General features: G+C 33.0%; 2 protein-coding genes and 1 pseudogene across 7 annotated transcripts; all 3 read right to left on the reverse strand.

Moving 5' to 3' along the window:
* Nucleotides 1–548: 548 nt before the first annotated feature.
* Nucleotides 549–12,753, reverse strand: LOC114406569 (probable vacuolar amino acid transporter YPQ1). 6 transcript variants are annotated; one of them, XM_028369313.1, is made up of 14 exons: nt 12,692–12,753; nt 11,715–11,964; nt 10,864–10,906; nt 10,236–10,262; nt 10,030–10,119; nt 8,985–9,142; nt 8,361–8,517; nt 8,152–8,274; nt 7,680–7,802; nt 7,272–7,292; nt 6,994–7,052; nt 6,770–6,860; nt 6,257–6,360; nt 549–887 (listed from the first exon to the last, which is right to left on the reverse strand). In XM_028369313.1, exons 2-13 carry the CDS (start codon nt 11,942–11,944, stop codon nt 6,310–6,312), a joined length of 1,173 nt encoding a protein of 390 aa, XP_028225114.1. In that variant the 5' UTR covers nt 11,945–11,964; nt 12,692–12,753; the 3' UTR covers nt 549–887; nt 6,257–6,309. The 6 variants fall into 6 exon arrangements, with proteins under 6 accessions (XP_028225114.1, XP_028225110.1, XP_028225111.1 ...); XM_028369309.1 differs by having other exon boundaries at nt 549–940; XM_028369310.1 differs by lacking the exon at nt 12,692–12,753 and adding an exon at nt 12,253–12,360 and having other exon boundaries at nt 549–940.
* Nucleotides 4,552–5,921, reverse strand: LOC114405205. The gene is made up of 2 exons (XM_028367835.1): nt 4,751–5,921; nt 4,552–4,571 (listed from the first exon to the last, which is right to left on the reverse strand). Exons 1-2 carry the CDS (start codon nt 5,919–5,921, stop codon nt 4,552–4,554), a joined length of 1,191 nt encoding a protein of 396 aa, XP_028223636.1.
* A 683-nt stretch (nt 12,754–13,436) lies between the features above and the next one.
* Nucleotides 13,437–16,625, reverse strand: LOC114405206 (annotated as a pseudogene).
* Nucleotides 16,626–27,007: the final 10,382 nt, after the last annotated feature.

Genomic DNA, 27,007 nt, shown 5'->3' on the forward strand with positions numbered 1-27,007 from the left:
ATATTAAGTATATTTTATTCAATTTATTATGAGTTTTCCCTCTTTTTAAAAGGACAATTTGGGTAAAATAATTTTACAAAATCTCTAAAAAGGTAAATTTTTAAGAGGAAAATATTTAAAAACTTTTCTATAGGCTAATTTTTAAAAATCTTCCTTCTGCAAATCTCAAGACTCACTAATATACTATCTAATAGTTTTTAAGGCAAAAGAAAAAATTTAGATGTATTTTCATCAGTAACTTTATTGTTATTTTCCATTTAAAATTCAAATTTCACCTCAATATCCTGTGTTGACCTTCAATGCTGACTTCATTTTGCAAATTATTAGGACAAAATTTTAATTTTAATTAGGCAACATCACCAAAAACATTTTATGATACTGCACCTAGACGGAAACTTTAGTTAACCCTGAGACTGAGTGAAGACCGGAGCAGAACATAATGGTGAATACGGAGGATGTCTAATTGATGACCATGAATACTAACTATGAAGATAAGCTCCACATTCACCAAAATGTTGGTAAAAGAACATTTGAATATAGGAGCAAAGTTCATAAATAAAACATTTTTCATCATTTCCGTTGGATATCTATTGATTTAGGTAAACAAAATGCACAAGTTCTGAATTCTGATTGAAGATTGATAGGAAACTTAGTGTGTAAAATGTCTTTATAAAGGGCACCTCAAGTAAAAATGAAATGGTTCTAATAATGTCTGGCCAAAATTCTCATGGATAAAAATTAACAGCAAATAGAAAAGGTATTCAAAATTGTTGGCCTATCAAATAAACAGAATCGCTTTCTTTTCCTTTTCTGGTCACCAGGCCAATGATTATACCAATTCAGCTTCGTGGTCACATTTCTAGGTCAACTTGGTGGAGGTTGCAAGACTGCAATGAACATTTATATCTTCTTCATGAAATAATCCAACTCTGATTTGAAGCTGGAAAAAATCACAAAACATTTATGGTCAACTAAAATTAAACTTAATCATGGTTGACAACATTGTTAAGGTGAGCATGATTGCACAATGGGCATAAATGGACTTGAATGTGTGTATAAGAGAAAAGCTAGCAATACACTCTTCTGATCAATATCAACCATCGATGGCACTTTGCCCAAACTGTGCATGTTCATGCTGTCCAGCATGTGATGAAGACAAACAGAAAATTTTCTGATTTATGACTTCATCCCTGATTTTTTCTTTTTCTTTTTTCATATCTGAAACTCCTATACTTGTCATTTCCTTGCTAATACACAAATAACCTTATTTCCTTACATACCTAACTCCCAAATAATGCAGCACATTTCCAATGACTCTTCTTCACAATCAAAGTTCCAGAGGAATACAACTTTGATCCAGTTGTAAACTACCATAAAAAAAACTTCCATGTTTCAAGCTCTATCGTGTTTTTCCAATTTAGATGGGTCTTTTCTTTCTTGTTTTTCTAGTTAACAATATTAATACAAGACCACCTTAAATATATAAAACTATTAGCACTTTCTCTTTTTCATTAGTTTATTTGAACCATTATTTGGCAGCCGGCCAGCCTCTACCCAGTACAAATACACAGTGTGCACAAACAGATACCAAATGCCACACATACTGTTGGAAGAAGAAGAAGATTTTATTTCATTTGGCACACAAAATACAAGAGTATGATCCCCTATTTATACTAAAATAGAGTGACCACTCACATAATTTGCTTATTCAAGAATACTAAATGCTCACATAATTGCTTATTCAAGACTTTGTAACTTACAACCTTACAACTTTCATCTTCCATAATTTAAGGCTCATAAAACTTGTTATTATTATTTTTCTAATTAATATCTAACATCCTCCCTTAATTGGAAAATTCTTCTGCACACCAAGTCTTGCTCGCAATCTTCGAAAATCTTCAAATTTGAGAGGTTTGGTAAAAATATCCGCAACTTGATCTTGAGTTTTGAGTTTTCACATGAGTACTTCTTTCTTTGTAATGCACTCTCTAATGAAATGATACCTTGTATCTATATGCTTACTTCGTTCATGGAACACCGGATTCTTGGCAAGCTCTTGTGCAGATCTATTATCAACATAGATCTTTGTGCTTTCCTTTTGCAACAACTGAAGTTCCTCCAACAATCTTCTTAGCCAAATGGCATGACATGTGCAAGAAGTTGTAGCTACATACTCGGCTTCACAAGTAGAAAGTGTCACAATGCCTTGCTTCTTAGAACTCCATGTAAATACACAATCACCCATAAAAAATACAAATCCGGTAATACTTTTTCTATCATCAACATCTCCGGCAAAATCACTATCACAAAATCCCACGAGCTTATAGTTATTGGAGGGAGAATAAAACAATCCAAAATCAATTGTACCTTTCAAATAACGAAGAATTCTTTTTGCGGCTTTTAGATGAGAGGTAGGAGCCTCCGTAAAGCGACACACAACTCCCACCGCATATAGAATATCGGGCCTTGTATTGGTTAGATACCTTAAACTCCCCACAAAACTCTTGAAGATCGTGGAGTCTACCTTCTCTCCTTCATCAAACTTTGATAACTTCAAGCCACCTTCCATAGGTGTGTTCACGGGATTGCAATCAAGCATATTAAATTTCTTCAACACTTCTTTTGTGTACTTTTCTTGTGAGACAAAGATACCATTCTCCGTTTGCTTCACTTCCATTCCTAAGTAATATGACATGAGTCCCATATCTGTCATATCAAATTCACGAGACATGGACTCCTTGAAGTCTTCAAACAAATTTGGGTTATTGCCGGTAAAGATAAGGTCATCCACATAAAGACAAATAAATAAGACATCACCATTATTAAAAGTTTTAACATAAAGAGCATACTCATTTTGACAACGAACAAACCCATTGTCTTGGAAGTACTTGTCAATGCGAGTATTCCATGCTCTCGGTGCTTGCTTTAGACCATACAATGCCTTGTTCAATTTCAAGACTTTTCCTTCTTGACCTTCGATGACAAAACTCATTGGTTGTTCAACATAGACATCTTCTTCAAGATAGCCATTTAGAAATGCCGATTTTACATCAAGCTGAAAAATTCTCCACTTCATTTGAGCTGCCAAGGAAATAAGAAGACGAATGGTTTCCATGCGGGCAACCGGTGCAAACACTTCACCATAATCAACTCCATATTGTTGCTTATAACCTTTAGCTACAAGTCTTGCTTTGTGTCTCTCAACCTCTCCTTTTGCATTCTTCTTGATTTTGAACACCCATTTGACTCCAATTGCTTCATGACCTTTGGGAAGGCTTGATAACTCCCAAGTGTTGTTCTTCTCAATGGCTTTGATTTCTTCTTCCATGGCTTGTCTCCACCTTTTGTCTTTCATTGCTTCATCAAAGTTTAAGGGTTCATTGTCAACAAAAAGACAAAACAAATCATTTATAACTTCAGTTTCATCATATAATTCTTGAATATTTCTCATTCTTCTTGGCCTTTCACTTGAACTCCCTTCGGAAGATGATGAGGCTTCATTGGTTGAAGGAGTTGGTGAAAGTGCTGGAGTTGAATCATTTGGAGTCAAGGCTTCTTCATCTATTTCTTCAAAGTACGGGAAAAAATCATAAGTGTCTTCTTTCTCCTCCCAATTCCATGTGCCTTCTTCATAGAACTCGACATCTCGGCTCACAATTGTCTTTTCATTGTTTGGATTGTACAATTTGTAGCCTTTTGAGCTTGCATCATAGCCAATGAACACATGTTTCTCACTCCGATCATCAAGCTTGAATCTTCCTTGGTCGGGTACATGAGCATATGCAATGCTCCCAAATACTCTCAAGTGATCAACTCTTGGCTTCACTCCACTCCATGCTTCTTGTGGTGTTTGATCTTTGACATTCTTTGTTGGGGAGCGATTGGACAAATAAACGGCACATGCAACAGCTTCGGCCCAAAATTCCTTTGACATATTTTTAGCCTTCAACATACATCTAGTCATATTAAGAATAGTTCTATTTTTTCTCTCCGCTACCCCATTTTGTTGTGGAGATCTAGGAACCGTTAGAGGGCGACGAATCCCATATTTTTCACAAAATTCATTAAATTCTTTTGATGTGAATTCGCCACCTCTATCGGATCTTAGAGCTTTGATTACATAACCAGTCTCCTTTTCCACAAGAGCTTTAAAATTTTTAAAAGCTACAAATGCCTCAGATTTTTGCTTTAGAAAATAAACCCAAGTCTTTCTACTATAATCATCAATAAAAAGCAAGAAATATTTATTGTTACCGCATGAAGGAGGATTGATTGGGCCACACACATCGGTGTAAACAAGTTGGAGAGGCTCCTTTGCTCTTAGCTTCTTTTGGAAAACTCCTTCTTGCATGCTTTCCAAGGAGACATGCTTCACACAATTGATTAGGATGGTTGATTTGAGGCATCCCTTTCACCATCTTCTCCTCTCCTAAGGATTTTAGTGCTCCAAAATTCAAGTGCCCAAATCTCATATGCCAACACCATGATTCATCTTTTATGCTAGCCTTCAAACATTTTGCTTCATTGGTTTTAATGTTCAAAGTGAACATTCTATTTCTTGACATAAACACCTTGGCAATCAAATTAGAATTTTGATCTCGAAGCCATAAACAACAATCTTTCATATAGATTTCATACCCCTTTTCAACAAGTTGTCCCAAACTCAAAATATTGCTTTTTAGTTTAGGAACATAGTAAACATCCATGATTAATTTGTGAGCACCATCTTTTAAAGAAATTAAAATGGTACCTTTTCCTTGGATTTGCACCTTGGAAGAATCTCCAAAAGAAACATTTCCTTTCACCTTCTCATCAAGTTCCACAAATTTCTCTTTGCATCCACACATGTGATTGTTTGCTCCATTGTCAAGATACCATAAGCATTTGTCTTCCTTCTCACCATTATTAAGTGATAGTAGTAGTGTTGACTCTTCAACTTCTTTATCTTCTTTATCACCAACAAGATTGACCTTCTCTTCAACATTTGTTCTACACTCCCAAGAGTAATGGCCATATTTATGACAATTAAAACATTCAACATTAGATTTATCATACCTCCTTTCATATGCTTTTTCATAATTATTTCTACCTCTTCCTCTTCCTCTTCCACGACTTCTAGTGGATTGATGGCTCCTCCATTCATTATTGTCAAAATTATCACGATCTCCTCTTCCTCCTCTTCCTTGGCCATGACCACGTCCACAACCACGTCCTCTTCCACGTCCACGTGTTTTTTGACTACTTTCTCCTCCATTTTCTTTCAAAGAAGCTTTGGCTTTGAGGACTTGCTCCAATGGCTCATCATGTCTTCTATTGAACCTTTCTTCATAGGCTTGAAGAGAACCTATCAATTGGTCTACGGTCATTGAGTCTAAATCCTTAGACTCTTCAATAGCACAAACCACATAATCAAATTTAGTGATTAAGGAGCGAAGGATCTTTTCCACCACACGAACATCTTCCATATTTTCTCCATAACGCTTCATTTGGTTCACAATAGCCAACACCTTATTGCCAAAATCTGAGATAGATTCGGATTCCTTCATATGCAATGATTCAAACTCTCTACGTAGAGTTTGTAGGCGCACCTTTTTTACCTTATCAACACCTTCAAGGGAGGTTTTCAAAATCTCCCATGCTTCTTTGGATGTGGTTGCATTTGACACCAACTCGAACATAGCTTCATCCAAACCTTGATGAATGAAAGTAAGTGCTTGTTGATCCTTCTTCTTCGACTTCAACAAAGTCTCCTTCTCATTTGGTGACAAAATAGCCTCATTTTGAGGTTGGGTATAACCTTTCTCTACAATCTCCCATGCATCTTGAGAACCTAACAAGGCTTTCATGCGACGACACCAATTATCATAATTCTCTTTGGTAAGACGAGGAAATTGAAACATACTCAAGCCATTGCTTGCCATCTCTCAACTCACAAAGTGTTTCTCTCTCAACACTCTAGAACTCAAGCTCTGATACCACTTTGTTGAAAAAAGAAGATTTTATTTCATTTGGCACACTAAATACAAGAGTATGATCCCCTATTTATACTAAAATAGAGTGACCACTCACATAATTTGCTTATTCAAGAATACTAAGTGCTCACATAATTGCTTATTCAAGACTTTGTAACTTACAACCTTACAACTTTCATCTTCCACAATTTAAGGCTCATAAAACTTGTTATTATTATTTTTCTAATTAATATCTAACACATACATGCTTGCTCACATACAGAGTCAGAGAGTGAGAGAGAGACCTGAATATCCTTGTTTCTTCCTCAATAGGCAACAATTGATGCTTGTAATTGCTCTACAGGGCTTGGGAGGTCCAACAGCGAAAATATATAAACTGCATTAAAATCTATCACAGATATTAAGGTAGACAAAAATTTTCTGCCTGCAAACTCTGTACATGGCTCAATATGAATCTCATGTACACTTATGGCCTTCCATTTTACCTTAAATTCTTTTAAAATTAAATACTATTGCATAAGTAATTTTTTTTTCTTATTTTAAATTGGTCCTTAACTCTTGTGTGCTTAGGTTGTTTTCTTAGTATCTATAACCTGAATTCTTAATAATTCAAATGAAAAGGGTGGAAATATACATTCTGGTATAAGAGGTGTTGGATAATCCATATACATAACTTTAATGAGCTAAATTCTAAGGTTATCTTTGTTACCCTACATATATAACTTTCACCACCAAGAATCCATTTCTCTCTAACAAGAATAATTTGGTAGAGAAAAAAAATATATAAAAAAGGATACAAAAAAATCAAGAAGGACACACCCTCCAGCATCTACTAGCCATGGCAAATTCGGTCTGATTTTTGACCAATCCAAGCTGATCACAAGTATACTGCATCAAAAGGAAAACTAAACGTTCATTGAATATACTGTGATAATTTCATACCGTCACTAATTTCAGTTGGCAAAAGTCACTTTGGTGCTGAGACTTAAAATAGAGAAGATAATATAAACTGGTAGGATACCTCGCTACATAAGTGGCATTCCCAATTACAGCAAACAGGAACATCAAAGGATTGAGTCCCTACAAATTGTAAAAACCAACTATAAACTCCATCCTGTGAGATAACTGACACTACTTCATGCAACTAGAAACATATTTCGTTTACTGCTCTCATAAGAGTTATACGGTGAAGGGAGGAGACTTATCTTCAGTACTCCTATCCCAAATTTTACAGTTGCTAAATGATAAACAAGACAAAATGCATAAAGGATCACAGATTTAATAGTTAGAGTCCCTAACCTCAACATGACCTCTTCTGATCTGCAAAATTGATGAGAATTATGTATCAATATAAACAATCAGCTTAACAAGATGAAACAAAACATCTTAAAGTGTACGATCTAATAGAAATTAGATAATTTTGAATTTTCTAAATATATTACAGAGCATTTTCTCATGGAAAATACCAAAATAATATTTTTATCTTGTCTCTGTCTATTATATTCATATGTGGAGTATTCTGTATTCATCCATTATTCTCTATGGCTTACTTTTCAAAGTTTACCATCCATAAGCAGCCTTTACAAGTGATGGAATGAATGACTACTGTCGCTTACCAGTAAAACATAAAAAATCTTATCTCATGCAACACAATTTTTATCTGTTGAATGCTAACCTAAGCTACAGAAATATAATTATATAACTCACATTTAAACAAATTTGAGGCAGTCTTCCACCCAAATATATAAATGTCATTGCCCAACCAAAGAAGGTCCCTATGCTTCCAGAAACATCAGTTTTTGGCAGCTGATCATCACTAACCTGCAATTGCTGTAAGAGTTGATGACAAATGGGGAAAAGAAAATTTCATCCTTTTGTTTTTCCTTTTAACATACATAAAAATTTCAAATAATACCTTAAACACTACTTAAACTGAATCTTTAGTCATTAAGAAATATTGTTACTCTCCCTCACCCATAAGCAACTAATATGTCAGCATTCACCTAACATTGGCTAGCAATAACCAAAAAGTTTCAAATCATGAAAGTAACACATTAAATTTTATTTGATTTTCAGGTTATTCCTATTCCTATAGGATACACTAACTAAATTATAAACAATCAGGTAGATATCCAAACAGGGATGATCAAATAGTTAACAAACTTGCGACTTGTATTACCTGAAAAAGCTTTCGTCCAACATAAATCACAAATTGTTGTCTTGGGTTTGAGGCCATAGAATTAATTCTTTCATCTAGTGGTTGAAGTAGATTGATAGCACCAAGAAAAGTTAATGTTGAAACCTGAACAAAGATTAGATGCATTTAGATTTCAATGATGGCACTCTCAAAGTTATGTACAAGACTACTAGAAGAATAAGAATGCTTACCAAACAAAGAGTATTCTTCATCTTTAAAGCTGGTGCAGATTGTGTTGCAATGGTTGAACCAAGCAAGCTCTCTTGTATAGAATCTAAAGTAGGAGGTTTCTGTGCTAAGATGGATCCCGCTGTTGGAGTATTACTCTTTGACAAATATCTTGCTGACCTAATGAATTCAAAGTAGAAAGAGTATACTAGATTACAAATTAGAACTTTCTCTGCTTGAGAAAGAAAAGCCAACTAGAACTCTCTGCGACTAAAATTGTGCTTATTCTCCTAATATTAACATGAAAGAAATCATGCACATGCAGCAAGCCCAAGAGAAAGAAGACAAATATTAGTGAATCTTCAGCATTTTGTTCAGGAAAGTTTTCAAAAGGAAAAATAATAAAACATTCAACAAAAAGAAATTTAGAGCTCATAGTAGTTAATAACATGTTGGAACCAGATATTTGAATGTTAAACTTACAACTCTTTGATGAAATGTCTGGAGCTTTTCAATCATATACAGCCCAAGTTTAAGGGAATCAGATATATTTCTTTAAACTGATCACATCAGGAGATTAAGGTTGACAAAGAAACTAGAGCACAAGATTGCATTTTAAACAGATTTTTACAAGAAAGATTAATTACTGGTAGAATAATTCTCTTCCAGTAGAAATTCTTTGAGGACGTGCTGGAAGAGGAATAGGAGAACTCAGATCGGTGCTTCTATTTGAACCGTCAACTTGAATACTCTGTTCAGCATCACTGGCTTTTTCCACGTGTCCAACTTTTGTGAATGTCTCAATCTGTTCATGCTTGGAAGGTTAGATTACAAATCAAAATGATAAGTATCTAAACTTGTCTGAGTTTCTCACTAACTTTTAGAAAATAATTGCAATTATGATATAAAGTACTTTGATCCTTTTCTCTACCACCTAATATGAACATACTGCATATAGTCCCAAAAGACAAAGAAAAAAAGCCTGCAAAATTCTCGGCATGTATATAAACCATCTTTCTAATAGAATTAGATTAACATGGCAAAACTTTTTTCTTTGTGTATGATCTAATCATTTAAATGAAATGGATTATCAGCAGTATGCAAATAACTTCCAAGATACTTCATACAAAATAGCTAGTTAAATCTTTCTTCTTGGGGATAAAACACAGTCAAATGATTATAATCTGCTCACATAGTTGAGTTGGTGTAAAACCAAAAATTTCTGTAAAATGATCAGTGCATACAGTAAGGGGGCTGACAAGACACATTTAATAAAATTAATCTCAACAGCTTATTCCTCATACAGTATGCTACTCTGACCCCCACATATACATACAAATGCTGACTCTGTTCATTTAAGGTCCATTATTAGTTAGTCTATCTCTCTCAGTCCAACTTCCTACAGATTGTTTTATATTGAACTTGAGCTTTCATTTTGATTCCCATTTAAACGGGAATCTAGGCTATACATCAAACACATTGGAAACAGTATTTTCCAAGCATCTATCATTTGAGGTTTAGCTTTATTTCACACGAAAAAAAATATTTATATAATTATTCTTCAGTTTGCTCTCTACATATATTCACATTCCTCAAGAACTCATTTCTAATTGAATGAAGAGGGAAGATATACTTTTTCCAATTTTGAAAAAGCAACTATAATCAGCAGATATAAAGTTTAGGGATTCACACCTTGAGCTGCCTCTTGTATTTTAGTTGAGGATATATGTGTCCATAGTAAATGGTTTGTGCACCAAGTGCAATTGTTATAATGGTATAGAGCTGCATGTTAATACACCAAGGAAAATGTCACATCCACTAGCTGAGGCTGGGAAGGTCAAATGAAAGAATGATTTCATAGGTATTAAAACCCCTCAATCTTCGGCTAGAGTCCTCACCATTGCCATGTATAATTGAGTAGGAAGCTGCATAAATAAGAAATAAAACGCACTTAGTATACCCTTACTGATTTAAGGATCATCAATTATGTATGGGCATTGGATTCACAACAAGTTCAACACAAATATCATTTAGAAAATGAGAAAACAAATGCTGATGATGCTCCCAACAAAAGGAGAAATTATTTAATGTACACTAAGAGCACTACGCACTGTCCTCTAAAACCATTACATGTGAATAGCATACCTATTCATACCATTGGATTAAATTTAAAATATCATATAGTAAAATTTATATCAAATCTGAACTGTTGAAAGTATAACTCTCAGAGAACATAGGAACTTTCCCAACTAAAGCCTTTTGAGAGAGCAGAATGAAAATAGTTCTCTTTTGCAAACTAATTATTTGGAAACAAAATGGGCTAATTGGATAATACATTGTCCAACCCTTGCATTTTTCCTTGGTTGTTGTTCAACAGTAGTGTGACTTTTTATATTATATAATATATTTCTTTTATGAAAATGTCATGAATGTTGATAATGGGAGAATGTAATGGCAAACTTTAAAGATTGCTCCAAAAAGACCAGAAACATAAATTTTTAAGACACAAGAAAAGAGAACACTCACAGTTGCAGGTTCCAGCAGGCATCCAGAGAGGTTGAATAGATCTCTGTAGTATAAAATAAATTGTATAAAAAAATTGACATATATAAACAAGAATTTCAATCATATATAATGCCATCAGAAAAATATGGATGCAGTGAAAAAAAGGAATACTTGAATGATTAATGCTAAGTTAGACATGCACATGAATCTCACTTGTGTGGGCATACACGTGTCTCATCACATGCATGTGTGTGTATCCGGGCTAGGCAGACTCATTTTTCTACTTTGAACTATTAAAAATCTGCTATGGATCACTCCTCAAAATAAATAGAAATTTAAATTTGTTGTTATGACAATCACCATATTTAATGATGTTTTCTTCCCTTTCCATTTCAACTAAACCTCTTGATTCTTCTAATGAACATCAACTAGCACTCAAACTAATCAAGAACCTGCAACCTCACCTTCCTAATTGATACTTCTTGGGGTCAGAGGTAAGGGTCCTTAAAAATGAAAGTAGATATGATTTTATATAAAAAAATTGTATATAAAAACTCTTCCTGAAATTCTCACGTCACTTTTAAGGGGATACCAAACAGATTCTTAGAACATAATCTTCCCTTCATCCATATTCCTAGAATGAGTTCAAACATTGAGTGAATATGCTAGTTGCACATATCTCATTTAGTAATGAGATCTCAGATATCACAGACTCTACTCAAGTTTGAATAAATTATACTAAGTACCAAAGCATGCCAGACATTCAAATAGACCAGCAGAAAAAAAAACAACAAACAAGAACACAACTAGATTGAATTAGATAATAAAAATGCAAGCAGCCCTTAGGAAATTTCAATGAAAAACCAAGTTACCCAATTATCCATGTGATCAAGAAAGTGACAGAGAGACCCTCAGCAGACTTTGTTCTATAGTTTGTGAGTATTTGAGGTATCTCAGCAACAACCCAAACAATGACACTGATTAAACCCAACAAGAACGAAGCTGTCTCCCTCACACTTCCCATATGTTCTTTGGCCAATTGCAAGCAGTGCTGATTGCTATGACACCACAGAGAGAGTGTGGAGTTCTCAAACACTCCCATTGCATCAAAGGAACTGAATCCTGAAATGAAGTAACAAAGAATAAGTAACAGTCTCACAGAGTCTCTCACCTCAACAAACAAACTCTACCACTACCAAATGATATAAGAGATTCAGAATGTTGCAGAAGAAGCCTAGTTTGTTAGTAATAACATAAGATATTACCCCACAGCAATAATAACTAAAAAGAAGAAACACAATATAAGAAAGTAATATTGGGTTTTGTTCATAAAGATGAAATCTTTCCAATTTCCATGGACATGTTTTCACTTGATGAGTGGCTTTGGTGTTAGGTTATGATAGGACGAACCTTAAATAAAAGAATAAAAATTGAATATTCAGAAGGGAAGAATAACACACGAAAGAGAGAGCTCAGGATTCAATGTAACAACATCAAATGGGGTTGGGTTATATAAATAAGGACAAAACTATATTCTTCAATCATAATTAAAGCTTCATCATCATACAATAAAGACTATACTAACTTTTTATAATGTACAGTGATTGTTATTGTACTAATTATTGATGTAAAGGTTGGAATTTAATTGTATAATAATAGTACTAAGAAGCATCTGAGTGACTACATCTGAATCCAATTCACGTTCTTTAATGGGAAAAAACAAAGGCCAATCATGTTACTTTTGGGTATGGGAAAGTGACCGAAAGAAAGAGAAATAGAACGAGAGAAAGATTCGTTGAATAGAGTGGTGAACAGAAGAACACAACACATGCAAAGGAAAGTGAATTACCCAGAAAGGAGAGGAGCGAGATTTCGAGCTGCTTCTCCTAGTCGCAACGTTTCATGCATTTTTACGAAAGAAAACCTTCGCCATTTTAACCACAATCATTTTTTAAGAAAAAAAAACTAAAAATATAAAAATAAAAGACTTAATTACAAAATTCATCATCCTATTTTTTAATTTAGAGTCTCCCTATATTTTAAAATTTATTATATAAAAGAAATACTTGAAAAACAATTAAAATCATATTTCTTAGAGTAAAAAAAGATAGTTTTTTATTATTACTATACACCTAAGTATTCATTTAAAGTGCAAAATATAATATATAAATTTTATACCAAAATAAATTAAAATTAAAATTTCATAAAATATAATATATAAGATTATAAAAATATAATAAATTATAAAAAATAAAATTTGAATTTTAAATTATTTTTAGATAAAATTTATCTTAATATTATATTTTATATCAAATATTTAAACGAGTATTTGAGTGTAAAAAAATTATTTTTCAATTCAAATATCATAATTCTAATTTTTTTAAGTATTTTAAAATTCTCATTTTTTAAGAAAATATTAGTAGTCAGCATGAGATTTAGATAATGAATTTTATTTTGAAATATTGGAGACTCATAATGAATTTTGTAACATGAAGACACTACTTAGTCGTTTAAAACCATTATTTATAGATTGCATAGGCAGAGCATTACTGCACGTTGGCACTGGCATACTGTGAGACCTTTTAAAAGGGGGCTCAAGCCATCTGTCGTCCCCCAATGAGGTGCACGTGAATGTGGTAAACTGATTGGTCTGCCCAAAACCAATCCTCACCTCAATAAAAATGCAATAACCTATAAATTAAATAAAATCGGATTGATCAATGTTCCTATAATGAAATGGAGAAGAATACTTACCCCCGTCTGGTCCATCATTAATTTTACAATCCTAAAGCCTTCATCAAGACCTTCTTGCTTTGTAATCAGCTTAGCGGTGTATAGAAGAGAACCTAGAATCTCACAGTGCCTCTCCTCAACTTGGAAAGTGTAAACAATACATAATTGAGACCTATGAAATACAGACACTCCAGCTCTTTGTCGTGTTCGGTGTCCGACACGCGTCCGTGTCAGTGTCTGACACCGACACGATACCCGTACTATGTTTTATATTTTAGACATTACAGATGTTCACGTGTCTGTGTCTGTGTCGTGTCCGGTGTCTGTGTCGGTATTGGTGTTTCATAGATTGAGACAAAAGGTAAACACTTATAGGTGGTGATCTAAGACATATAGAAAGGTTCAACATTGAGTTTGATTTGACAATTTAAATAAAATAAATAAAAATAAGTTTCTTAAGAATAATTGTGCATAATGACTGTCATCCTCAAATACATGCACATACAGTTTGTTTTCCTTTTGCTCTCCTCAAGAGAAGCTTAACCATAGGCATGAAAATGTAAATTAGACACCACACAAGAAAAATATATTAAGATTGTAGAATAGAATGGAATGCTTCTGTTTTGTTCTCGTTGGTTCTACCCGTTTTAGTATAACTAAAATGTTTCATTTTTTTAACTCTCTATGTTTTGTTATATTATATTTTCAAAATGTGTCATTATATTTTGTCCCGTTTTATCACATCTAAATGTTGTCCTAATGCGTCTATTAACTCATCAACAAACAAATATATCAACTGAGGAGGAAATAGTAACGTTACAAAAATTATAAAATGATTCAAATAGATCCAAGAACAAATAATGGAGATCAGCTGACAAGATCTGTTTCAATGATTAATGGTGGTCATTGGTCAAGGACCAACTGTAGTAAGAACTTGATCACTTGATCATAGAGTCTGACTTAGCTCAATTTGTTAACAAATATTAACTTTGCATCAAACAACAGGTCACATGTGATTTACCAGAAGGGATCAAGCAATGCAATTAATTAGACTTTTCCATTGCTCAGAAAAATAGTGATAGTAATACCATTATAATATAGAACAAGTAAGATAACCTTGTACAAGAAAGGTAAGTGATATCAAATACCTACCACAAACAAAACAAGGTATTACTAAGTAATAATTCTCAATGGTATTTTCATGATATAATACATCTTGCTAACAATATGTTGGGACAACAATGACAAACAAGTAATTATAAAGACAAGCTAGACAACATACACAGAGGTGCTCAATAACCCTTTTCCCAAAAAAAATCATGATTTCAGAGGTATATAACCTGCCTATTACTTGGATTTCATAAATGCAAGACTAGGACAGCTTGGCTTTTGTGCAAAGCAAGGAAAAGAATGTCAAACTAGAATACTAGATTCACCACTAAAAGCTATTTAGACTTCAAAAACAATACATATGTATCAATGATCCATATAAGAAGTTAAGAACCTAACTTCAAATACAAGACAAACCAGATTTTATAATGAGATTCTATGAATACAAACCTTACATAATTACCAAGAACCAATTTCTTAGCAAAATAAATCATAGTAGTTAGTAAAGCACTAGACTATGTCTCAATAAAGATTTAGCATTAGCAATTAGCATAAATAATTTAAAAAAACAATAATATACATAGTTTACAAAGCAATGTAAAACAACTGCAACACACCTAAACTCTGCATATCTACATAGCTAAGTTTGGATCCAAAATCACACATCCCACTTCATAACTACAATATACTAGACAATAGCAGTGTTAGCTAGCACGCAAGGACAAACTTTTAGGGATTCAGTGAAGTAATTTCCCCCCAAAAAAACAAGTCATAGAGTCCTCAAATAACAACTTCAAAGCAGTATTACTAGATGAGGGTAAAAGGTGCACAATCTTCTTCATCATAAAAATTAAGCTTTTCTTGTTGTCGGTATGCTAATACTGAAGGAAAATCTATCACTAATGTGAATTTTCCTATGCCATATGCTATTTTTACATGAATTTTGAAAATATTTTTTACTTTATGTAATAATTAATAAATAGTGTTATTGTGCACATTGAGCACATGTATATAAATGATCTTCAAATGAACATGTGAGACAACATAATATGCCTACAAACACAAAAAAGGCATTAACAACTACCTTGGACCGAGCAGTTAACCTATCCCTAACTTTAGGAGTGATTAGAATATGGGTAGGAGCTCTTGGAGCTATGTCCCTAAAGGCAAGGACCTGTCAAACAGAAAATAAAAGATGAAAGGATATAATACACCTTTAAATCAAATATTTTTGTTAGTTTGGAAGGCTCAATTTTACTTATTTAAAATAATTTTGTCAAGGCATTAAACAAAACAAGAATATAAGAGCAATAGAAAACTAACATTGGGAGATTAATGAAATTTTGGAATATCCATATATATACAATAATAAGTAGAAAATCAAGTATTGGTATAAATTGATCAATAACCTTTTTCAACTTTGAACTTGAGCCATGTGTAAGAATGTGCAACCCAATAAGAAACTAAAAATAGTTTCTTTTTAAGGTAGTAAATTCAAATAACATATCACAGTGCTCAATTTCTTTCAACTTGGAACATCCATTGAACTATTTTACACATTTATAGGTTTACCTTATCAACAAGTATATACTCTAAAGCATAATGAAATATTAACAAGAAGACTTCGGAAACAACAAGGAAGAGCCATGAGTTTCATTTAAACTACAAAAACAAAACAGAACTATTGAAAACTTTTGCTTTGGATAGAAAACTTCTCTATGCTATCATCCCTTGTTGGTGTGGCATTTGAAGCATTATTTAATATATTAATATCATTTATCTATAATTTAGTCACATCTTCAAACATGAAAAAAAAAAACAAAAGTATCATGAAAGTGAGGTTGGAGACTTCATCAAGCATTAAACAACACCTTATCATCCTCATAAACCACAATTGAAGGAATTTTCGTATTAATGATATTTGAAATACAACAAATCATACTAGAGGGGGGGGGGGTTGAATAGCGTTAGTCAAAATATAAAACCTTTTCAAAATGGAAGATGTTATAATAAACAAGTCTATAAAATCCTCGGCCAGTGACAAAAGGTGGATTGCCATCTAGTGAGATGTAAAACTTGTTTTTTTAGTAAAAACTTTGTGTGCAAAGTGTGGCAAAAATGGACAATGAAATACTTTAATAAGCTAATGAAGAGCAGTAAAAATACATTGTTTTACACTAGTTCACTCAACCTGAACTATGTTCAGTTCTCTTTTACCAACCAGTAAAGGGTTCCGCTAATCAACCTTGATTACAACAAATATTCTTCCCTGTCACTTTTGGCTTACAAGTATTCTCAAGGTCACTCCTCCTGACACAACCCTTAGACTCCCCCTGAATCTAAGAACACCAAAATATTGTTTTGTCACTAAGTCATTCCTGACTTTCGAAAACAAAAGTTTGACATAGAATTAGAGATTCTTTACAACACTCAGAGAGTGGATTTACAATAAGGTTATTATCTCTCACTAATACTTTGTATACAACAAAGGATGAACTCTCTTAGATTTAGTGTGTTTCTCAATAGTTATTCTTTCTCTCGTTTCTTGATTTATGATTCTTGTCTTTCTATGTACATTTGTCAATTTTCTTCAACTTTTTGATGTCTTATTTATAGGTAAAGAGACACTTGTAATTGCAAAGAGTATCTTCAAAATTGAATGTCATGACCATTGTACTGATTGATCTTTGTTTCCTGAATTAAGCAGATATTGCGCATTTATGTCAGATAGGATCATGACTTTCCATATTTGTCACTCATAACTCAATATGATCGTTATACAAATAAATGGAAATAAAAGAAATTTTCACAGATATGTTCTTTTTAAACAAAATCATATAAACTGGAATAAATTGATAATTCAAATAAAGTGTTTATTCCATTCATTGTTAGAATGGATTGGACGAGTACTTCATGCTTTTAGTAGGTGAGTTATCCAGTAATGGATAGGTTTCTCTTGGTGTTGCTTCTAGTCATCAAACACGCCGACTCATATGCAACAAAGTGGTTAACATAAATTTATATCTTTGTTTTCATCAAAATCGTAAGAGATGTCTGGATTGTCCATTGATGGATCATCCAATGTCTAACAATCTTGTCAAATCTGTCCATCACAAAACACAAGAGAAAGGGAGTGAATTCTAGGAACTATAAATAAAAAGTAGATATATAAACTGTAACAGCCGTAACTTTTCGTAACTTTTAATAAGTAATTAAGAAATTAATAAATTAATAAATAAATAAATAAGTAAAAAAATAAATAAATTATTAAGTCATAAATTCCCACTATATAAGCCAAATGTTAACCTAGAACAGCTTTTTAGAAAACACATTATGTTCCTTTCTTCTTTTCTGACGCACAAGAACCCTAACAGAGTAACTAGAGGAGGAGCTCTGGAGAGCACCAGAGACGCCACCATTGCTAACAAAGAACATTTAAGCGATTACATCAAGGTAAGGGATGAGTTACTCACGCTTGGGGATTAGAATGAACATGTGTAGGGATCCCTAGAGGATCAATTTTTGGGTTATTTTGGGGTGTTTATGAATTTAATTATGTTTTCATGTTTAATCGCGGATTGAGTGTGTTTGATGAACCAATTGGTGTTCTGTTGCGAGTTTGTTGTAGAATTGATGTGTTCCTGTGTTAGGTGTGTACCTTAGGAATTAGAATTCTTTATAATTAGCATAAAAATTGTGTGGTGGTGATTTTGTTTATACCAGATATGTTGGCCTTTCAATCTTGTTCTTTTTTTTTTCACACCGCAGTGTATACGTGTACATATATATTGATACTGTTTTTTTTTTTTACAAACTTTATATTTTATTTCACGTGGGTGATTTCTCGTCATGAAATTCATATTTGTAGGGATTGTTGGATAATTGAATTGGCTAAAATCATTTAAAGAAATTAACTAAAGTTGTATTCACATTGTAATTAGGCATTTTCTTGATGTTGGTAACTTAGTTGAAATAAATTTAGAATATAGGTATACATGTTGTTCATAGAAATCAATATGAGTATATATTTTATTGTTATATATAATTTGTATTTACTTAATGATATATTTGATATTATTGTGATTATTTTATATTAATATATATTTAATACTTTTTATATGTTATATATATATATACATATATATATATATATATATATATACATATATATATATATATATATATATATTGAATATAATATACTTATATATATATTTTACGTGTATTTTATAGTTATTTGTTTATAAGCCTTGAAGTTAAATATTGTATGTTATTATTATTATGATACATTGTTATTTAATTGTTGAGTATATTTTGTAATTAGTTAAAGTGTGAAATGTTAAACTCTAGACATGAAATATGGTTGTGAATGAGTGTGTGATTGATATTTGTAGTGATATTACTTGTCATGTGAGTTATGAGTTATACAGTAATCGAACCAGTGTTTACCTTGAGAGAACTTTTATGCGCAGTGTTAAAGGAAATTGTAGGATTCCTAGTTAGGATCCTGAAGGGTTAAACTATAGCGCAATTTGTTAAATATGTTTGAAATATAAGAGTGAGGTCATGGGTATTATATAACTCATAAATAGTGTCTGCGTGCAAAAAAAAAATATTTTAGGGGTTGGACCTGAATCAGGAAGGTGAGGCCCAAACGGATTCTTCGGAGTCTAGGCCTTGGGGGTAAAAATACTCGGTTTGAGTGCTCCTTTAAGGTCATGTTGATCCCATGTGGTTGGGGCATTCTCGCAAAACAGAGTAACCCTGATTGGTCACCTTATGATGTTACTTAGTGAGAGTGACCGAGCCCATTGTGTGGTGTGCTTTGTCATGTACTCCTAAGCGCCACAGTGTTGTTTTTCACTGACATGGTACCACATTGCATATAGGCTTGAGTCTTAGTATAATTGTTGCATAACACTTGTGTTTGAATTTCATTGAGTTAACAATTGTGGTTGATGTTATTTTATGGAGTGTGTAAACTTGAATGGGTGTGAATAATGTGTGCAATTTTGTGCAGTAATAATGTTATTTATATAAATTCAGCTTTAAGTATTATATGTTTCACATGCTCTAATGTTTTATTATATACGAATGTGATAACTCACTCCCGGTCTGTGTTTGTGTTTGGGCTGATTGCCACTTTGTTTCAGGTGAGCCTTCATATGATGAGTCACATGCTAGAGATGGAGAGATTTAGTCTGTGATAGGGATATGCTCTGATAAGTGTGACATTGGGGCATAGGATTTTACTTCGCATATTATGATTTTCACATGTTATGATTTACTGAATGATATAATTGCGTTATACTTTTCTACTTTAGTTTCTTTTTATTATTTATTTAGAGTGGACGACCTTGTTTTGAATCGGGATAATCTTACCTTTTATTAAAAAAAAATTCTATTATGTTTTCACTAAGTGGATGTGAACCTTTATCCTTTTGAATTGATTTAAATTAAATATGTTTAAAAAGAAAAATTATTAATTAATTTTGCATGTTTTTTTCCTTCTTTTGTTATTATGTGTTTATAATCTTTTAAATAAATTTTGTATGATTTATTTAATTAGTTAGTTATAATTGTAAGGGTAGAGGGTGTCACATAAACAACTAAGTAAATAAACAATCACAAAAAGAAACATGATACTACGATGTTCTACTCCTACCTCAATCATTAAAAAGGTCAAACCTTTGATTCTTACAAAAAGGAGAAAATAAGGATGCACTATACCCCCAAAAAAACATGAAATCCTATCATGTGCACATACACCAACACACAAAGTAATTAAACCATTATAGAAAGAAATAGGTAACTTTGAAATTCAAACATACATATATCTTCACAAAATCACCAACAAATGATACCCACAAAGAACCTTGCCAATTTTTGTGGCCATGCGATATCACATTTCCACTATGTTCAAAGCAAGCCAGTAAATTCTTTACAACCCTTTAAGCCTAACCACATAAAAATGTAAGCTTTTCAAGATTTTTGTACAATGATAGAGGAAATCAAAACATATAACAATGTTGGTTGTTTTTGGCATTATGTTGTTGTTATCTTTATATTTATTATATAAAGTAGTATACAACAAGTCAAAATCCCCCACCCACCCCCAAAAAAAAGACAAGGGATATTTTAATAATTCTAAATGTAATTAAAACTCACAAAATTTAAAATAAAAATGATTAATAAATTTATAATTATCATTTATTAGTTAACCCCGAATTGGTGTAACCCAAATTATTAATATATGTAACCTCAATATACAATTAAATGAACATAATGCACCAATTTTGTCTAATAGTAATAAATATTTTTTTAAATAACCAATTTTAATTTTTACCTTATCAAAATCTATATTATATTATTATTTTTTACTATTTACATAATAAATCTCAAATAATTTATTTTACTAAAAATATTCCACAATATTTCTTTTTCAAAATACATTAAGAATTTATTCATAACATATTTTAAATTTAAAATACATCTTTATTTCATAAAGTAGTATACAACAAACCAAAATTGCCCCCAAAAAATGACAAGGGATATTTTAGTAATTCTAAGTGTATTAAAACTCACAAAAGTTTAAAATAAAATAAAATAAAAATAAAAATAATAAATGTATTTTTAATTATCATTTATTAGTTAACCCCAAAATTTGATATAATCCCAATGTACAATTAAATGAACATAATGTTTGCCTAAGAATAATCAAATACTTTTTAAACTAATCAATTTTAATTTTTACCTAATCAAAATTAATATTATATTATCATCTTTTTACTTTCTATGTAGTAAAATCAAAAAAATTATTTTACTTAAAATATTCCACAATAACACATTTCTTACGTGTAATATTATTTAAGTAGTATTTCTTATGCAAAATACATTGAGAATTTATTTGTAACATATTTTAAATTTAAAATACATCTTTATTATATAAAGTGTTAAACCAAAAGGAATTTATGTCTTGAAGACGAATCATGACTCCTAGTTATTTTAATTAAATGAAAATAAATTCAAATGGTAAAAGTTGTGTCTGGTGTGTGTTAACTCTTCGGCAAGCATACCAATTTGTTAAAGTAATATTAAAATTGTGAGACCGAGTGTCGAATCCACAAAGATTTTGACTGTGCTTAAAGTTTGTATATACCAAGAATTAAATGAATGAATGACTAAAACTAAATATTTTTTAGAGTAATAGTGCAGAAATATAAACTTCAACCATAATAAGGGATAAGAAAGCATAGCAAAATGCAAGAGACAACAAAACAAACACTTGGAGGTGGAAAATGATGTTTGGTGCAGATTTTGTAGATGTGTTGGATGCTTAACCTACCAAACTAACTCTTGATGCAGTGTTAAAGATTTTTCACCATTTAAAGTCATTCCAACTATTATCTTCGTCAACTAAACTACTCTAACCATGATTCCTCATGTGAAAGAGCCTAAACCACATAATTTCACTCATAATCTCTTAAGAGGTAAACCCAGTAGTTTGCGTTAAGAATAAAGATGCATAAATAAGGCTAAATAATATCATTTTATTCCTAGACATGGGTTACCTAGAAGCTTCTTCAAGTTCTTAGGGTAAAAAAATTTCCCAATGATTGAAACCCTATAACATACATGTGAATGGATGATCAAACTATAAACAAGACAATAAACTTAGAAAGGAACCAATAATATTGAAAGAACATTAAATGGATAGTAAAGATCATTACATCAAAGAGTGGTTGGTATCCAAACCCCTAATAATGGGTAATTTAACCTCTCATAGTCATGAGAAGCTTAAGAACAAAAAAAATGGAACAAAGGAAATGGAAGAAGAAGAGCTCCAAAGTGGGTGTTTTTCTCTATTTCGTGCCCTTGCTGACCAGCTCCCTCCAAAAGCATAATGCAACCTTTTTATAATCTTCAAAATGTTGTGTAGTCATGCTTTTTGAAAATGATCGTGTGCTAAGTTTGCATGTGCGCACTGAGCACACATGCAAAGTACAACTGTCTTAGGTGACCACGTGCTAAGCTTCCAAGTGCACACTTAGCACCCATGCTCGATACAAATGACTCCCAGCTTGGCTTTGCTCCAAGAAGTCCTCTAAAGTCATGACCGACTACCGAATGGAGAGTTGATGAAGGCTTTGTATGATCCAGTATTGCCCCTGATAAAGACTGTTCATCATAGGCATGAGCTACTCCTAAGTGACGAAGGTGGGCTGAGGAGGAGCATGGTCCTGACAGGGGGATCGAGGAGCTTCCAAAGCAGCTCAAGCACGGGCTCGATGCGACCCCAGAAAGGCCATAGAAGTGCCAGCCTAGTTCCAATAGTTCTTCCAAATGTATACAAGGTTAATCACTGGGCAAGGCAAATATGCACACACAATGCACACTTACAATCAAGAAGCAAGGAAAATATGATAGAGAATGTGAAAACCGACAAGACTAAAACGAAGTGAATAATAATAACAAAAAAATGAAGAAAATAAAAGAGTTAAAAGGTGAACATGGGTACTTGAGTGAGAGGAACGCGACAAACACAACAACGAGTAAGAAGATGAAGGAAGAATAGAGGAAGAGCAAAAAGGTTGGTGCAAAGAATGGGACGACACAGTAGAGTGGGAGAAGAGATTTGGTTTAGCGAAATGGAAGAAGAGGAGGTGAACTAAAAGTTCTGAGTAGTTTTAAAAAGAAGCAACAATACTATTAAATTATTTTTTTAGATAGAAGCAACGACTTTAGGTGCTAAGCCTACAGACATTAACGACTTCAAGCGCGTTGAGCCCAGACTTGTGTGCTAAGCCCAATTAACTAAATTGAAACTCAAGAGATATTATTTGGCTTAGCGAGCTTGTCTGGCTTAGCGAGATTTGTAGAAAATTTTTGTTCTGAAACATCCACTTAGCAAGAACTGTAGGCTTAGTGAGTGAGCTTGGCTCGCTTAGCCTGTAGTTGCACGCTTAGACTAAATAAGGAAATTTCAAATCATAGATATTTTTAAGCTAAGTGCACCACACAGGCTTAGCGAGTAGGGCTTGATGCTCAGAAGCAACGTAGGTGCGCTAAGCACACACTTGTGCGCTTAGCGCACAACCTAAAAAGAGAAAACAACACACAATGATCATAAATTTCAAAACTAACACACATTCAAGCCAAATTAAAAGATAGGAGAGAAAGTGGTAGAGATCTTGGGTTGTCTCCCTGTAAGTGCTTCTTTAACGTCACGGGTCTTGGAGGCAAATGATGGTGGTTAGTCGCTCAGTGTCTCCTCCATTGTACACCTTTAACCTCTGACAGTTGACAATCCAACTCCACTCTAGTTCATTGAAAGAGGGGTCCATCGGCTCAACTGCCCCATAGTCATTAACCTCTTTGATTGTGAATAGACTAGAGCACTTAGACTTAAGTTTTCCCAAAAACAATTTGAGTCTAGAATTGAACAATAGGACTTGCCGGCCTGGCTAGAAATTCTTCTTCACAAGTTTCCTATCATGATAAGTTTTCATCTTCTGCTTGTAAAACACAGATGACTCGCAATCATTAAGCTTCATCTCTTCCAATTCTAGCAGTTGCAACTTTCTCTTCTCCCCAAACAAGGACTCATCAAAATTCCGGAACTTGATAGCCCAATAGTGTAACACCTTATTTTTTGTAAAATAAATAAAAGAGTTTTATTTAAAAATTAATAGAGTTTTTAGAAATTAAATGAATGAGAAAAAAGGGTTTTTGTTAATTAAAATAAGGTTTTCATAGTATTAGAAAATAAATAGAATAAAATGATGTTTTAGAAAATAAAATGATGTTTTAATTGGTTATTTATTTAATGAAATAGTAAAATAAAGTTCCTTTTTATAAAATAAATAAAAATAGAGTAAATAATATGCTCAAAGTATCCTAGCTATAAATAAAGACATATTAGGTCAGTTTTCACATTTACAATATGTTTTTACACTTTCTCTTCCTCTCAAATTCGCTCTCACTTCTTCCTCTCAAATTCGTTCTCCTTCTTCCTCTCCTAAAACCCTCTCTTTTTCTCACATACACCCAAACTTGTCTCAGTAAAATTACGAGTCTAGACTCGTTAACCGTTGGATACCATATTTGAAACTCAATTTTGCACATTCACATTGTTGGGATTTGCAAAATAATGTCTGTAGAGAGAGAAATTCCACTCGCACGGAGATAGTGAAATTGATGCTCCAATCTCTTCTCCTTTTTTCTAACGCTTAAAAACCCTAATAGAGCAACCAGAGGAAAAACTTGAGGAATCTTAAAGAACCACTAGAGACACCACTACCACTTCCGAACTACACACGTGATTCCGCTTAGAGGTAAAGGATGAGTTTATCGCAATTGGGATTAAAGTGAACATGTGTATGGATCCTTAGAAGATCAAATTGGGGTTTATTTTGAGATGTTTACTGTGTTGTAACTCTACCTTTATGATTATAATCACGAAATTGTTATGTTTGATGAGCCAATTAATGTCTTGATGCGAATTGGATGGTTTAATTGAGTGTTTGACTTTGAATGTTAGAAACTTAGAAATTTGGGAATTCTTGCATGTTTTCTTGAAATTGATTGATGGGTTTTGTTTCCCATGATGTGATCACATGTTTTATGCTATATGATAATGTGTTAGCAAGAAGGTGTGATGAGACATTCCTCAATGTGATTATACATGTTATTGTGAAGTGTAAAGTGATGACATTAAGTTGTGAGCTATGAACTGTACAATCACACAACTATAAGACCTTTTAAAGACAACGAGTTTTTGCGCGACGAGTATTGTAATAGGATTCACTGTGGGAACCCGACAAGTTCAATCACTTTGAGGCGCAACAAATTAAAATGATTTTGAAAACGATTGAGTAGTTATGTGTATTGCATAGTTCACAGGTAAAGTCTGTGTTTGTGCCATGTATATATTAATATTGTGTGATGTGTATATGATTCATGAGGTGTGATAACATGTTACTTTAGGATTATAACTTTGTGATTGAGATTGTGTGTATGTCATAAGTTGAGTATGTGTTAAATTGTGAGATCACACATGTATTGAGATGTTGTGCACATTGAGTTGTGAGCTATGAACCGTACAATCACACATGTTGTAAGACTCTTTAAGGCTGATGAGTTAATGCATAATGAGTATTATGATGGGATCCACTGTGGGAACCTGACGAGTTTAATCACTTTGAACGTGTTAAAATGTTTTCTAAGTTAGACCTGAATCAGGAGGGAGAGGCCTTGACGGGCTCTTCAGAGTCTAGGCCTTGGTGGTAAATACACCTGGTTTGAGTGCTCTTTTAAGCTTGTGCCAATCCCACATGGTTGGAGCATTCTCGCAAAACAGCGTGATCTTGACTGGTCTCCCTATGAGTTTACCTAGTGAGAGTGACTTGACTTATTAGTGTGTGGTCTGTCTTGTCATGTACTCCTAGGCAACCGACGAGGCTTTTCACTGACATGGTACCACATTGCATATAGGATTGAGTCTTAGTATATCTGTTGCATAATGCTTGTGTAATGATCATTGTGACTTGCTATGTGATGGTGGGTAATGAATTGTGTGAGTGTGAGATATTACATTGTACTTGAGATTTGTTGTTTTGAACACATGATTAATGTGAAGGTGTGGAATGTGATTTAGTGATTAAATCCTTGGGACAAGTGATGCTACGCAATGAGTGGTAAAATGATATGAATTGTGCTAAGTTGAGCTTGTTATACTTTACTATATATATGTGTCTTCGTTTATCTCTACCTGTCTAGAAATGTGATAACTCATTCCCCATGTGTTGTTTGTGTTTGGATCTTGTGATGATCTCAAACCTTGTGTTCATGGAAGCAAATGACTAGGTGGATTGCTTTAAGGAACCCCGTGCTAGAGGACGTCGAAATATAATGCTCTGATAGGATGTGACATTGGAACATAGGTTTTTGTTTTAATTGCATGATGTTCCAAACATGCCATTTTATTTTATTTTATTTTGATACTTAACTTGAGTTCTTTTGTAAACTTGAGTGACATTGTTTTGAGCCGAAAATGTTTTCATACCCTTAATTGATAAGTTTTTAATTTGGTGATTAACGTGAATGCTAACCTTTTACCCACGAGAACTCCCTTATGTTTATTGAATAACATCATTTTATGTAATTCCACATTTCCATGCATTTTATTATATAAATATGTATATCAAGGTAGAGGGTATCACAAATAGGCCTTATGCTCCATTTCCATGGGAAGATGACAAGCTTTTCCATACACAATTTGGAAAGGAGATAGACCAATTGGGGTCTTGAAGGAAATTTGATA

The sequence above is a fragment of the Glycine soja genome, chromosome 3 (genome assembly GCF_004193775.1).
Source record: "Glycine soja cultivar W05 chromosome 3, ASM419377v2, whole genome shotgun sequence".
NCBI lineage: Eukaryota > Viridiplantae > Streptophyta > Magnoliopsida > Fabales > Fabaceae > Glycine > Glycine soja.